The 15,170-nt window shown below is 47.7% G+C and overlaps 1 protein-coding gene and 1 pseudogene across 8 annotated transcripts in view; one reads left to right on the forward strand and one right to left on the reverse strand.

Moving 5' to 3' along the window:
* The window catches only part of KCNK10 (potassium two pore domain channel subfamily K member 10), a 147,288-nt gene that overhangs the window by 86,216 nt on the left and 45,902 nt on the right, over positions 1 to 15,170 (reverse strand). Inside the window, exons 1-2 of one of the 8 annotated variants that reach the window (XM_070249590.1) lie at positions 4,123 to 4,354; positions 3,254 to 3,377 (exon numbers count right to left, since the gene is read on the reverse strand). The exons of 5 other annotated variants lie outside the window; for them this stretch is intronic. In XM_070249590.1, coding sequence (XP_070105691.1) covers positions 3,254 to 3,377; positions 4,123 to 4,176 — 178 coding nt within the window. In that variant the 5' untranslated portion in view covers positions 4,177 to 4,354. Of the gene's footprint in view, positions 1 to 3,253; positions 3,378 to 4,122; positions 4,355 to 15,170 lie in introns of those variants that run through there. 2 more of the 8 variants (XR_011432034.1, XM_070249593.1) reach the window with 2 other exon arrangements.
* LOC102150672 (ragulator complex protein LAMTOR2 pseudogene) lies at positions 13,037 to 13,400 on the forward strand (annotated as a pseudogene).

Here is a 15,170-nt window from a genome sequence, read left to right on the forward strand (position 1 = left end):
GGTCAGAGAGAGAAAAAAAGGCAAGGACAGAAGCAGAGGTCAGGGTGATGAGACCACGAGCCAAGAGATGCAGTCAGCCCCTAGAAGCTGGAAAAGACAAGGAACAGATTCTGCCCTAGAGCCTCAAGAAGGATCCAGCCCAGCCCACTACTTAATTTCAGTAAGGGAGACGGATTTTGAACTTCTGATCTCCAGAACCATAGATAATAAATTTGTGCTGTTTTAAGCCACTAAGTTTGCAGCAATTTGTTACAGCAGCAACAAGAAACTAATACACCCCCACTAGATTAGGTCTCCCTTGGTCTGCACTCACTGCCTCGTGCTGCTGATACAGCCTGTTTACTTGCCCAGCCCACTCATTCGACTTAAAGCTCCAGGAGAGCAGGCACCGTGTCTACCTTCACCTCTGTACCCCAGCGTCTTGCACGGTGCATGGCACACAGTGGGTGGCCAATCAACGATGGTTGATTAAATGAATGAAGAACAGAAGGAAGGAAGAAATCTTGGCACGTCCAAACCACACACACAATGAGTGGTGTTAAGTGGAAAACAACTCGACATCCTAGCAACGCTGAACAGCAGGTCCTGCAACACGCCAACGCTCTGTTCACACCTCCACACCTTGGCGGATCTTCCCTCGGCCAGCAGCCCTCTCCCTACTCACATCTGCTTGGGAATCTCCCATCATCCTCAGTCTCAGCTCTAAGCCACTTCCTCCATGAAGTCATCCTAGATTCTCCAGGCAGACTTGGTGTGCCCGTCTCCGCATGAGCCCATGAACTCCTAGGAGTCAGAAAGCTTGTCTTCTAATCATTGGCTCTCCATATCTTGGCACAGTGCCTGGCATAGAGAAATGTCTGTTTTCTGTGGTTGTTGCTGATAACTCCTTCGGACTATAAACAAAAGCCCCATCAGAATCTCCACCACCCTCAACAACAAGCATTGATTTAGCACCAAATGGACCTCTGATGTGGTGGGGATAAGGCAAGGTCTCTCCCAGCTTCGGGGGGTTGACAGTCTACTTAAGGAACCTCCACAGTGCCAGGTCACAAACGCTAGGATGAAGCCTCACTGGGTGACAAATGATGCCCTTGAACATGCAGGCCAGTTGGAGCTGGGGCTCCTTCACTGACCTGCATCATGGATGCTTCCAGCGCTTCTAGCATCCCTGAGGCTTACAGAATTTGGCTTGAGAAAGGTCTTTTCAGGCCAGTTCCTTGTGCTAGTTTGCTAAGAGACTGTCCCCAGGAACAGAGTTTGAACCGAATCCACCAATCCCTGAGTTTCCAAAGCACTAGGAACAAAAACCAGAGTTTTGGTCCCAAACCCACCAGTGTCTGGGTGACCTTGAAACTGTCACTTAGTCTCTCTGTTTCCTTATCTGTAAAATGTGAATAATAACAGCCATGGTTTTTTTACCCCCACACTGTTCTGGAGAACAGCAGATGAGATGCCCCGGTTTACCAATTGCAGTGTAATTGTAGGTATCAGGAGTGCTCGCAGGGACCAGAATGTTACAAAACCTTTTGTGCCTTTGACTAAAAATGGAGTTGGCTGCTTTAGCAAAGATGACTGCCCCTTTCAATGGCTGGAAAAAGATTTGGTTTGTGCCTTTTCCTTAACTTGGGTAAGTTTTCAAAAGGTGTTTCGGTTAATCCATTTCCTCTCCTCTGAAACCAGAGCTGCTCTCACTCTAATACAAAGTTGCCTTGTGACCTGGGACGTGCCACTGGAGCTCTCTGTGTCTCGAGCCAGCAAACAAGCCAACTTGGCCAGATGACAATGACAGTGGTGGTGGTGGTGGTGGTGGTGAAAGTATCAGGAGTTTCCACCATTTACTGGGCACGTACTTTGTGCCCATTGCTCTGATAAACGCTGTGCTTACATCATTGCATTTGGCCCTCACCATAAGGTATTACCGTCCACGTGTGTCCAGGTCCTCCCAGAAGCAGATGCCAAGAGGAAATTAAATGCATATGAATTTCATTAGGGAAAAAACATGCAGGAGAGAAGATGGGAGGGAGCCAGGCTAGCACAGCCATCAGACACACTGTGAGGCTGACCCAGAGAGAAGGAGGGAGAGAAGGAAGGATGGGTATAAGCTCCCTAGACCGCCTGCAGCCTAAGGAAGTTTCAGCATGGTTTTCAAAGAGAACTTGAGTCAAAGTCGGCCATCGGAGGAGCCCTGTGTCCCCCAGGAAGAGGCGTGCCTTAGGGTCTCTTATGCATTCAGCCACTAGCTGGGAGCCCACAAACGTGCCCACAGTGGATTTCAAAGCAGCAGCTGGAGCTCTAGGTAAATTACACTCCCCCCAGCTGGAGACCTGCAAGGCACAGCCTGCTCAGGACCACACATCCCCACTTCACAGATAAAGAGACTGAGACCCAGAGAGTTACAGGACTAAGCCGAGGTCAAGTGGCCAGAAAGTGGTGGGGCCAGGATTAAAATTAGAACAATCTGACTTCAAAGTCAGTTCTCTGGAGCGTAGGAACAGAAAAATAGGAAACAAATTCGAGGTGGAAAGGGCCCTTTTATCTGAAAATGAGAAAGCCATTTTTCTCAGACAGGCATAAAAATATTTCCCAGTCTATGAGATTGACTACTTTCATTTCCTAGATATGACAGAATTTTTTCCCCATATAATGGGTCACAGAAGCCATGGCCATCACACTTCACGACTCTCAATCCAACAGAAAAGTATTGGGCAGCAAAGTCCTGCCAGGAATTGATGAGAAAGGAAAGGGTGGAAGACAATATCCCCTTCAGTTAAGTTTTTATTTTGAAATATTTCCTCACAAATGTTGGCCCATTCCATTTTTACCTAAATGTGCGTGGATACGAGGTAATGTGTGGAAATCTGCTTTTCCTTGGTTGAATAAGTTCTTGGTAATTTTCTACTATTCAGAAAAACCTATTATTCAGTCTTTCCCGTGCCCCACACACTGTTCTGCATGATCTCCATTCATGTACTCAATCAACAAACATTTTAGTTTTGTCGGGTACCACGCTTGGCACTGGGGATATGTAAGTGAATAAGACACATCCCTGCCTTCAGAGTTAGTAGGAGAGTTGACAAAGATCTTACGCATGTGGGAACCTAGTCCATCTTCACAAACCTTCTGTGCAGAGCAGAGGTCATTATCTATCTATCTCCCCTTGACAAGTGAGGAACTGAGGCCAGGAGAGGCGACACTGACGAGCCTATCACAAGCTAATAAGCAGTGGCGTCCTTGGGTCCAACTTCAGACCTACCTCGAGTGCCTCCACTCCTCCACAACCCCGGAAACAAATGGCATCCACGGGATCGAGGGTCTCTTAGAAACCTGAAATGCAGCCACCTCAGAGGTGCCACTGTCACACAGCAACGTGACTCTGCCTATTGACACAAGCAAAGTACAACTGTAATTGCAACATGCAGGTGAGAGGCAGAGGACGCTAGCCTTGCCCCTGCCCTCCAGGTCTGGAATCGTTCCAGGGCCACCTGCACCAGGAGCTCAGGGCTTCCAAAAAGCCCCAGGTTAAAGCTGAGCCTGGAATCCCCAAAAGGCTTTCCCAAGGTATGCAGACTTCAGGCTGGGGTGGAGGGTGGGTGTTGGGAAGAGGGGAGGAGACAGGAGGAGGCGAGAATTCCAGCCCCACCGGCCTGCAGGTGTTACAGCAGCTGGTTTTAGCCACGCTCTGCCTCTGAGAAGAGCAGAGAAGACATGTGGGTTCTCTCTGATTCCAGATATCCCAACAGCCAAACCTTGATTTTCCTGCTTCCATGTGACAGCTGTACCTTAAAGGTGATCAGGCTGGTCCTGGCAAGAACGCAATGATGCTCAGTCTACACACACTAAATGAGCAAGCCATGGCCCCCAAATGCCACCACAGAAAAGCCTCTCCCTTTGGGTTTAGTCATTGCCCTCTCCTTCTAGCCATCTTTAAAACCTCAGGCTTTGTTTCCAGATGGAAGAGACTGAGGTGTCATGAAATTTCTGGGAACCCATAGGGACAGAGAGCCAAGACAAGAAGAAGCAAGGCTGAAAGGGGAAGAAAAGGGAGCTAAAAGTACGCAGCCACCTTGGCTCACACCTGTCCTGGCCTCTCTCCTTAGTCCAGAGACCTTGGTCTTCTCTCACCTGAATCACTGCAACAGCCTCCAGTCCTGCCCCCCTTAAATCCATCTTCCACATGGTGGCCAGGTGGCACTCTCTGAGGTGTGGACCTGATCACATCCACCTCATACTTAAGCTCCTCTGCAATCACCCCAGAGATTGAGAATAAAGTGCAGGCTCTGGGGCTTGTATCAAGGCTCCCTTCCAGGACCTGGCGCCTGCCTGTCTCCCCAGCCTCACCAGCTGCCACGCCCCCACATGCAATCTCCGCCCCAGCCAAACCCAGCAGCACCCAGGTCCTTGCATGCTGAGCCACCTACTGATCCCGCCCTCTGGGCAGGCCCAGAGAAACAGGTCTTGTTTCCCAGATTCCTTTCTTCTCCCCACTCTTTATCTGGCCTCCTCATACTTCAAAACTCACTTCACATGTTACTACCTCCAAGAAGTCCTCCCTGATTGCCAATCCCCCAGTATGACCAGATGCCCTTTCTCTATGCTCTCTGTATGTCTCAACATGGAAGCCTCCTAGTTACAATTTGCTCCATTCCTGAATTCGTTCATCCATCCATAAATTTGCCATGCGCCAGCATTTATGATAGCAAGTTCACACAGCCGCCCCAAAGAAAATTTGGCTGCAGAGTTCATTGAATCTGGTAGATACAAGCATCGCTGGTACTGTTGTGGGGTTTTTCCCACAGACAGACATCCAGAGTCAAGGTAAAGTTTTCAGAAAGTAAATAGTTCAAGGAGAGCTCTTCATGGTTTGTTCAATTGCTTGGGAGGACTAGGACAAGACAGAGAAGAAATTCACTTCACTGTGCTCCAAACGCAGCTTTCTTGTTCTCTGTAAGAAGGGCTAGAAGATTCTCTTCTACTCATGAGTACAAAATATTTGTTAAGTAAAAAAACTTCTATTGAATGGCATGAATCACCCTTGCTGAGTCATCTCTCTGGTTCCAGGTAGGCAGAATGTCCCTCCAGTCTGCCTTCCTTAGGTCCCTCTGTCTAGGACCAAAGAGCATAAATTTGGATTTGAGGACCCCAAAGACTAAAGCTTCGCCCCACTAGTGCACTCCCAGCCTCAGGAGAGGACAAAGGTTGCTGAGCTCATTTGGGGCTCAAAGGACCACTGACTTCCTTCTCAGGACTGGTAAGCAAATGGTTTCTCCTGATCTCCCCCAAATCTCTTGTTGTATTTATAAACCCAGGGCACGGCACAAAGTCAGGGGCCTTCAGAGGCAGACAGGTCCAGGTGAGGCTCCTAGGATTGGAGAAAACAGGGGAGGGGTGGGACATTGATGGCCATCCAGTCCTGCCCCCACCACAGGGCTGAGTTCCATCACACCCCCACTGTCCCCAGGGAACATCAGGCAGGGCTCCTAAGAACAAGAGCCTTCTATCCAGGCTTTCTTCTCTCCTACCTGGAAAAGGACAGAAGTAGCACTGTTGGGAAGATTCGATGCAATAACATTGGGCATGTTGCTCAAGGCCTAGTTCAAAGCAAGTACTCAATCCACATGAGCTATCCACGTTAGCAGGCGGTGGAGAGGACCATGTACACTATGTAAACAAAAGCAACAAAGTGTGCAGATGCTGTAGGAGACACAGTCATGGACTACGGAGAGACACCAAGAGGTCAATTCTACCAAAGAGGAGACCAGAAAAGACTTCAAAGATAGGGTGCCCACTGGTGTAGAAATAGGATCAGGTATCTGCCAGAGGGCAAGAGGAGGCCGAGAGAAAGGCAGACCAGCGAGAGGGGGCAACGGGCACAAAGACATTCAGCTATGAATCAGCCTGGGACGATTGGGAAATTATACCAGGTCTGTGTATCGGAACTATAGGCTGTGAAGATGGCTATACCAAAATAAAGCTGGAGAAAAATCAGGCAGGGGAGAGGATGGTGGGCCTCATAAGTCATACTAATGAGTGTGGAAGCCATCAAGGCTAACACAGAGAAAAGGACCATAGGATCCCAGTTGGGTTTAGCAAGCTGACTCCATCAGCAATGCGAAAGATAGATAAACTGAGTGATCAGCAGCTGGGAGCTTGGGTAGGAGTTTACTGGGATAGATTAGGAGGGCCTCAACGCAGGCAATGGGATGGAGAGGAGGAGCCCAGAGACAAGGGGTGTTAAGGGAGTAAAATCCAGGGGTCCGGGTGATTGATAGAAAGTACGAAGAATGGAGAGGGCGGGGTCTGGGATGACACCCAGGCATCCAGCATGTAAGAGCACGGTGTCCTTCAGGTCAGAAGAGGTAGGAGGCTTAGGTTTGCAGTGCCTGTAGCACATCCAGGTGGAGATATCCAGTCGATGTCTGGAACTCAGGGGCAAAATCTAGCTGGAATCCTATGTTTGAGAGCAAGGAGAATATAAGTGGCATTGAAGCCATGGGGCTGGATGAAATAGCCCAGAGGAAGATGTAGAATGAGAAGAGAGTAAAAGAGGGTGCTCAAGGGAGCAGCATTGAAAGGACAGCAGCGGAGGGAAAGGCACAAAGGAGAATGATAAAGATTGAGAGAGGAAAGGGGGAGAACCACGGAGTGGCTTCCTGGGCATCAGAGATGGTCCATCTTATTCCAGGGTGTGCTTCCAGCATCATGCACAAGGCCTGACCTGCGAGAGGTCTCCGTGTTTGCTGAATTGACAGTTCTCACACAGCATCACGTTTCTGGTCTGGCCATTTTCTCTCCCTGGCTGCCAGGAAACTTTCTTCAATAGAACCCCTGTTCCAGAATTTCCAGGTATTTTGGGTTACTCCTGGTAGCAAGTGGTATGCCTTTATTGCTGTAGCAAAATCAACCCTCACCCACCCACCCGAGCACAAATATCTCAGGACCAGCGCTAATGCTTATGCCCGCGGAGCTAGCCAGAACAGCCCTGGCCTTTCCCACTGGACTGTTCATCTTGGGATCTGGGCCACCTACCTCGTGGTTCTCCCAACAGACCCCAGACTCTGCCATATTGGCGAGATGGACTCATTTGTCTCAACTCCACGGTCAAGGCCTTAAGGTATACAGCCACTGCTGGGGTTCTTTTGTCTTGTTCCAAAATGCTCCATGAATAACATATTTTGTCCTGCCCTAAGGTCTTTCCTTCACAACTTAAATTAACTGGAGCCCTTTTAAAAGGAAAGATTTTTTTTTCCCCTCTCTTTGGGATTAAAAATAATATAAGCAGCTGCAGTTCCCAAAATATCTCCTTTACCCTGGGACCAAGTGTTTTAAATCCTATTGTCAGGGCCCATCCCTTCGAGAGAGAGGTTTGCCTTTCCCAGGTGTGTTGTCAGAAGCAGCTTCCTCTGCTCACTGGTTCCAAGCAAGGAACCCCTCCCATCCAGGCTGGAGCCAGGTGATCCTTCTAGAATTCCAATCTTGCTCCTGCTTAAAACTCCGCAATTACTCCCATGGCTCTTTACATGGCCCCCAAAGTCGCATGTGCTCAGGGCCCGTCTTACTTCTCCAGCCCTACCTCGCCCTCCACATGCTGCCTCCAACCCCAACACACTCCCTTCAGTATCAGCTGTCACAAACACACAGATCACAAGAAGTTTTAACCATCTAAAAAAGTCTTTTTTACAGATTCACAGTAGAAAGCAAAACTGAACAATATGTATTAACCCATCAGGGAGAAAGTTCCTGTGATTTAAGTCCATAACCCATGCTCCTGCCTAATTGTCTATCCTTAGGAGATGTGTTCATTGCATCCCTCCCAATGATGGTGAAAGAAGTAGCTAGCGATACTTCAATAAATCCTATATTTATTAGAGCATAATATACATTGAGGTGATAAGTGCACTAATGTTTTATAATAATGAAAAAGGAGGGGGCACTTAGAAACTTGACATTTCATTCATTCACTTATTCAGCCAATGCATGCCACTTATGTGCTAGAAATAATACCAGACTCCACACTCAGTGTCCAGGCTCCCAAGCCACCATGCACCAGGAGATTGAAGGGACCAATTCTTTTAAGAAGAGCAAGGCCAGTGAAGCCAATGAATGTAAGCCTCCCTGCAGCTTTGATCTCCCTCCATGGAGCTTTAAGCCCTCTTCCACTCTCTGCTTCCTGTGCTCTGATCCAACTGTCCCCATCCTCTTCCATCCCAAACCTTTCCAAAGACACCTCAGGACCCCTGCTGCAGAACTGAAGACCTCCCTTACCTCCTCAGCCTCTTCAGGGAGGCTTCCTCCACCTTCTTCCCTCATCTCTGGGCTTCCTTTGAGGACAGTGTCCTCTGAGCATGGCATTCAGGTAGAGGTAGCTCAATCTCCCTCACCCACAAAATCAGGGCCACACGGCCAAGGAAACCAATACTCCACACTATTGTGTCAAATCCTTGTTTCTTTGAAACCTGAGCCCTCTGCTTCTCCACTTCTTACCCTTCCTCATGGTGGTCAGTAGTAGATCTGACTTCTCCCACTTGATTCCCTGAAGTCTTCCATCCACGTCCTGCTTTCCTTCTGAGTGATTTCAGTGCCCCACAGACAAGCCATCCAACACCAATGCCTCCCATTTCCTTGATCCCATCACCATTACTGTCATCTCCATTCTACTTCAACCACTGACTTAGGTGGAGATTCCCTAGAAGCAGATCTTGAGATGAAGATTGTTTTGCAAGTGATTTATTTAGGAAGAGCTCCCAGGAACCTATAAGGGAGTAGGGAGGCAGGGAAGTGAAGGGCAAGAAACCAAGAAGGGTGCGATTCCAGGTGAAGCCCTGTGTCTCCCTGAGCCCATGGGGAGCTCTGCAGCATAAATTACATCACCAAGTTTGTCCCACCTCGAGGCAAGGGAACTGGGCTTTCATTCTCTTACCCAGTCAATCACTGGCTACAGAAAATCCCTCAGGCGGGCATATAAATGCCTAGAAGCAGCATGGAAAGAGGCTCTAAGAAACCAAGGAAGGTCCTCTGAGAAAGGATGTAGGAACACTAGGTACATACGTGCTGCAAGGGGAGAAGCACACAGACTCTGGAGGATGGGTGCACAGGGCCAGGAAGACGGATCTGGGGGAGCTGGCGGAGCACTGACTTCATCCACCACAACCGCCTCCTCCTGTGGCCACATCCTGAACCCCATCACCACGAGAAACATCACTGCCTCCGACACGCTCCATTAAGGAAACCCACTGCTGACCTGAGCATCCTATCCTTCCTGCTCTCTCCCTTAATTACTCCCTCATCACGTCCTGCCCCTACTTTCTCGCCCTCTATCGTGCCCTCCCTATGTTCTCTTCCTTCCTTCCTCACCCAGCTTAGATTCCAGGGTCAGGGCTTCACTCTTCAGCGAACAGACTCAACTCCCTTCCCTTTTGTCCCTTCCTGGAGTTACCTGGAAATACCCGCTTCTACGTTATTCCTTCTTTCTGCTCAGAGTCCACATCCAGGCTGCTGAACACTGCTAGGAAAACCGAACAGCCTCGGGGATGGCTGCCCCTCCACCTCCATAGTTTCTTTCCTCCACTGACCCTTGATGCCACCCAGCAAGCTGCCCTGTTTCCCTGCTCAGAGAGGGCAGTCAGGATCAACGTCATGAAGATATTCAGGTGTAACTTACTGTACACAAGCCTATAAGCTTATATGGGAATCCCTCTGCAAGATAGACATTTACACTACAAAAGAATTTTCCGCAGAAAGTGTTTAACCAGCAAGCTCTGTGTGCATCTAAAATGGGCTTTGGTTTCTATTTGTATCTTTTTAAGAACAAACCATTTATGAAGTGTACCCTTACTGTGCCCTTCTCCCTGGGTCACTGAGATGGAGTGTCAAGACCTCAGGGCATTCTGCTTTGCGAGCAGCCTCAACTGTCTTCATTTGCCAGCGTAGCTGCTCAGTGCTCCTGGCTCATTTCATAGTCACTAAAACCTCCTACAAAAAACTTAGATGGAAAAAAATTTTTAGATGGTTCTTCCTTCACTGTGCCTACTAAGCCACAAAAATGAATGAGATTCATCAAAGGAAGAAACAGGTTTCTACAAAACCCCCTACAAAATGGCTTTGCCTTTCAGTATCGCCCTCTGGATAATTTCCTGTAAAGTGGCTCCTCTAATGCAGTATCAGTGCTGCTGACATCAGCAACAATTCCGTGATTTACTGCCAGTGCAGCCATCGGGCGGGGAACGCGCACGCGAGAGGAAGAGAAACCTGACAAGGAAAAGGATACCCACATTCTTCCTCACCAGGCTGGGGAGACAGCAACGCAGAAAACGTACAAACCCATTTCTCTGAAGACTGAGGAGTGTTTTGAAATATTAATAGCTCTAATGAGTGACGTCTTCAAGGAATCAAGAGACTTACTAAAAAATTGGAGAGGTGGATCTAAAAAAGTGGAGAAGGGAAGCTTCAATATACCAGCTCAGTGTGTTCCCAGCAACACCTGGGTCTGGGGGAGAAGATGTGGTCTGATGGAGGCAAGAGTCAGGGCTGGACCAGCCTCCAGCGGACTTTTCCACACCAGAGAGATGCTGAACATAGGCTGGACTTCTTAACTAGACCAACACTTCACTCCACCCCCAAAATATCTACAGTCCTTTCTCACTAGTAATTCCTCCTGCGGGAGCATAAATTCCTCCAGATTCCCCTTGAACACGGACCCCTTGGTCTCTGAATCATCCAGAGTCCCAACCCCAGTGCAGAGCATACAGTGGGAGCTCCATTAATGTTCAGAGAATGGATTCAACAAATGTTTGTCAAGTGCCTGTTGTGCTTCTGGCAGGAGGGGGCACAAAGGTGATGCAGCAGAACCCTGCTATCCAGGAGCTAACAGAGGTAAAAGGATGGATGAATGGTGGGGTGGGGGATGAATTACTCCCATGTGATTTAGAAAGGCCCAGCACTCATGGATCTAAGGAAGGCATCCAAAAATCTCAGACAGCAAACAGATCCTCACATGATCCCACGGAAATCTGCCAAGCCGCCATGCTGGTCTTTGAGCTGCTCCTCAAGAAGCAGGTCATAAAGCAAGGGTGTACAGAAGTTCACCCTGGTGTCATTTTCAAGGGATAAGTCCCTCTTCCACACTACCACCTTCTTATAGCCCTTCCGACCCAAATCTGTTACCCTGGCAAACTCTCTGTGTGATGGGTTAGTCTCAATTAAGCAGCCACCATAAACATATTACCTTTCAAGGAGCTGCCCAGTTATCAGAACCATGGGACATTATTTGAAAACCTACAGCCAAAACACAAACTAGATATTGAATATTGGCACATAGTAGGGCTCAATAAATGAGCGCGAAATGAAAGTACTGCTTTCAGCTTGCTATGTAAACGAATTTTGACTGTGGAAGCAAGCAAGATCCTTGTAAATAGCAGAGCTCGGGGAAAAAAACACAAGAGAAAAAACATTTTCCGAGATAGTTAATCTAACCTTTGGGTTCTCGGGTTTTAACCAAGGAACAGAAGGTACATAGAAAATCCAAGCTGATACTTAATTCGTCATACACTTTGGGTTGAATCTCTACTTAATTGCTTTGAAACTGGCTCTGAAGAGGTAATTTGAAATACAGTCTTGTGGTTATGTCTCCTCTACTGCATAGGAAGGAGGAGAAGGAAGGCGTAGAAATTGGTATGACCAATTAAAATAGCAAATGACTCAGCCTGGCTGTCTTGGAATTTGTGGGCAATTCCAAGAGTTCCATGCTGTTTAAAGATTTTTAATGGCCTCTCAGAAGCCAGCTGCGTTGAAGCTGCTCTAACTGAGAGGTGCCCAACTCAGCAAAGCCATTGGCTCCACAGCCACCGGGCTGAGTAGGTATGACCTGGAGTAAGATTTTGTTTCCTCAAGCACAGCCAAAAGTGCCACACCACTTAATTCATGGAGAACTTCCATGTGAGGTCCATTCCATGGCATTCTCTAAGTAGTGTCACAAGAAGTTTCTCTCCATTCAAGTCTCAGTGTCAGCTAATTGTCCCCACGGCATACAATCAGCTTCTCTCAAACCAGCACTTGACGAGTGCCAGCTCTGTGCTCAGCTCTCTGAGGGAATTTAATGGAAGCGCCAACTATCACCAGAAAGAACACCCCTCCGGGTTGGCTCTCCTCATTGGCCTTGGTGGCTCAACCCGGAAGCAGACCATGTGGTAGCTTCTACACGACAGTCTAGTTAGGGTAGGGTTGTGAGATTCGTGTGTGTACTAAAATTCAGGTAATATAAAATTCACCATTTTAAAGTGTACAACTCAATGCGTGCTACCAGATTCAGCAAATGAAAATACAGGACACCCAGTTAAATGTGAATTTCAGATTAAAAAAAAATCAAAAAAAAAAAATTTAGGGTATGCATGTCCTATGTAATATTTGGGACATACTTAAATAAATTTTTTTTCTGAAATTCAAATTTAACAGGGTGTCTTGCATTTTGTCTGGCAACTCTAAGTCTGGGGGACAGAAGGAGCACAAACATCAACTACCCAACACAACCAGCCAAAAATGTAGGTAAGTACTACACTGGGTGTCACCAGTCATAAAACTGTATAAGAATGACAGGTTTCCACCTTTGGCACCCACCAAAACTGCAGGCTCTGCCCTTCCTCCACGTTGCCAAATGCAGGGGACACCATCGCGACCACATTTGCCTTGGCCACTCAGCAGCACTCCACACAGGAAGCCTGGCTCCTTCTTAAAATGCTCTCACTTTTGGCCTCTGTGACAACAAACTCTCAAGATGTTCCTCCACTCTCTCTGGATGGGCCTTTCTAAATCCATTCTGCAGATTCCTCTTCCTGAAAATTCCTCAATATGGGGCTTTCCTAGGGCTCACTCCAGGGCCCCTTTTTCTCTGTATTGTGTCCCTGAGTAATCTCTCCCAGGGCCGTGGTTTTAAATGTTACCCACTTGCTAAGGACTCCCAGATTTTATGCACAGGGAGCAGCAGGCAGAGGCCAGCAGGAGGCAACTCTGGGATCTGGACGCCAAAGCCACAGGAGGCGCAGGCATGCTGTGTCCCAAGGCTCTGACCCAGGAGCTGAAGGTGTCCAGAGGCCCCTGCTGCTCCCTGACTAATGAGGGAACTCTGCTGCCCTGACCAGGTAACAGGATATAGATGCCCCGGTCACCACAGCCATCACCAGTAACATCTAGGCCACCTAGAACCAGAACAGGAACCAAGCGTTGAATGAAGACAATCTCAAATTCATCCTCACGGACTGCACGAAGGGCGGTGCAGCCATCACCTGGGTGGCCAGCCTTCTGCTGTGTATGCGTGCCAAGGAGACATGGGCTTCCGAATCTTCAAGGCCAAGGCCCAGGCCTTGGAGCAGTGGCTGGAGGAGCCTCTCGCCCAAGTAGTAGCATTGTAATGAGCACTGATGGAAGCTGGGGTCAGAAAAGAGAGATGACCATTTGGAGGAGCACGACCCCCTGGGAAAACCTTCCTGGGCTGTATGGGTGGATGGGACTTTGTTTTCCCAAGAACAGAAATGTCCTCTGACCTCCAGTTTCATGTACGTAACAATATGCATTCATATATGCAATTACCAACTGTTCAGTTTCCTTGGGATATCTCAGTGGTGTCTCAAATGGAGCACGTCCAAATTCTACTTGATTGCCGACCCAGCCGAAAAAGAAGCCTCCTCTCCAAGATGGTATTAACATCTACCCAGGTTCCTCAAGCCAAAAAGGCCAGGTCCTGAGAGGCAGCCTCACTTTGGTCTCGTCCTGCATCCCCAATAATCTGTCATTTCTTTGTGTGTGTGTGTGTGTGTGTGTGTGTGTGTGTGTGTGTGTATGAGGAAGATTGGCCCTGAGCTAACATCTGTTGCCAATATTCCTCTTTTTTTTCTCCCCAAAGCCCCAGTACATAGTTGTATATCCTAATGTAAGTCCTTCTAGTTCTTCTGTGTGGAATGCCACCACAGCATGGCTTGATGAGCAGTGTGTAGGTCCATGCCCAGGATCCAAACTGGTGAATCTTGGGCCACTGAATTGGAGCACATAAACTTAACCACTATGCCACTGGCCCAGCCCCAAGTTCTGTCATGTCTACCTCCAAAATACACCTAGAAATGACTCTCTGCCCTCCTTATCCCTATCCCCACCATTGGGGCAGGCTACCATCTCCTGGACTTAAGCTGTAGCCTCTTCACAGGTCTCCCAACTCCCACACCCCGCATCCATTCTCCACACAGAAGTCAGGAAAATATTTTCAAAACATAAATCATATCACATCCTTCCCTCTCAAAACTCAGTGCCTCCCCCCATGGCATCTAGAATAAAATGCAGATCCCTTGCTATGGCTCCCAAGGCCTGACTACAGAGTTCCTGCCCACTTCTCTAATTCCATCTCACCACCCTCCCCCACCCCTGTATCTGAGCCATCAGTCAGTTCTCAAGGGGTCTTTCTTCTGTGGGGAAGGCCCTTCCCCTATTCCTCCCATAGCTGGCTCCCGCCTGTCCTCTGGGTCTCAGTGTAAATGTTACCACCTTAGATACCCATTAGAAAGGGAGAAGTAAAACTCTTGCTGTTTGTGGACGACGTGATTCTTTATATAGAAAATCCTAAAGAATCCACTGGAAACCGACTAGAAATAATCAAAAACTACAGCAAAGTTGCAGGGTACAAAACCAACTTACAAAAATCAGTCGCATTTCTATACACTAATAACGAACTAGCAGAAAGAGAAATCAAGAATACAGACCTATTTACAATCACAACAAAAAGAATAAAATATCTAGGAATAAATTTAACCAAAAAGGTAGAAGACTTATCCACTGAAAACTGTAACACATTATTGAAACAAATGGAAAAAGATAAGAAGAAATGGAAAGATATTCCATGCTCATGGATTGGAAGAATAAACATAGTTAAAATGTCCTTATTACCTAAAGCAATCTGCAGATTCAATGCAATCCAAATCAGAATCCCAACGACATTCTTCACAGAAATAGAACAAAGAATCCTAAAATTTATATGTAACAACCAACGACCCCGAAGAGCCAAAGCTATCCCGAGAAAAAAGAACAAAGCTGGAGGCATCACAATCCCTGACCTCAAAATATACCACAAAGCTATAGTAATCAAAACAGCATGGTACTGATACAGAAACAGACACACGCATCAGTGGAACAGG

Source organism: Equus caballus, chromosome 24, assembly GCF_041296265.1.
Source record: "Equus caballus isolate H_3958 breed thoroughbred chromosome 24, TB-T2T, whole genome shotgun sequence".
In the NCBI taxonomy this organism is placed as follows: Eukaryota; Metazoa; Chordata; class Mammalia; order Perissodactyla; family Equidae; genus Equus; species Equus caballus.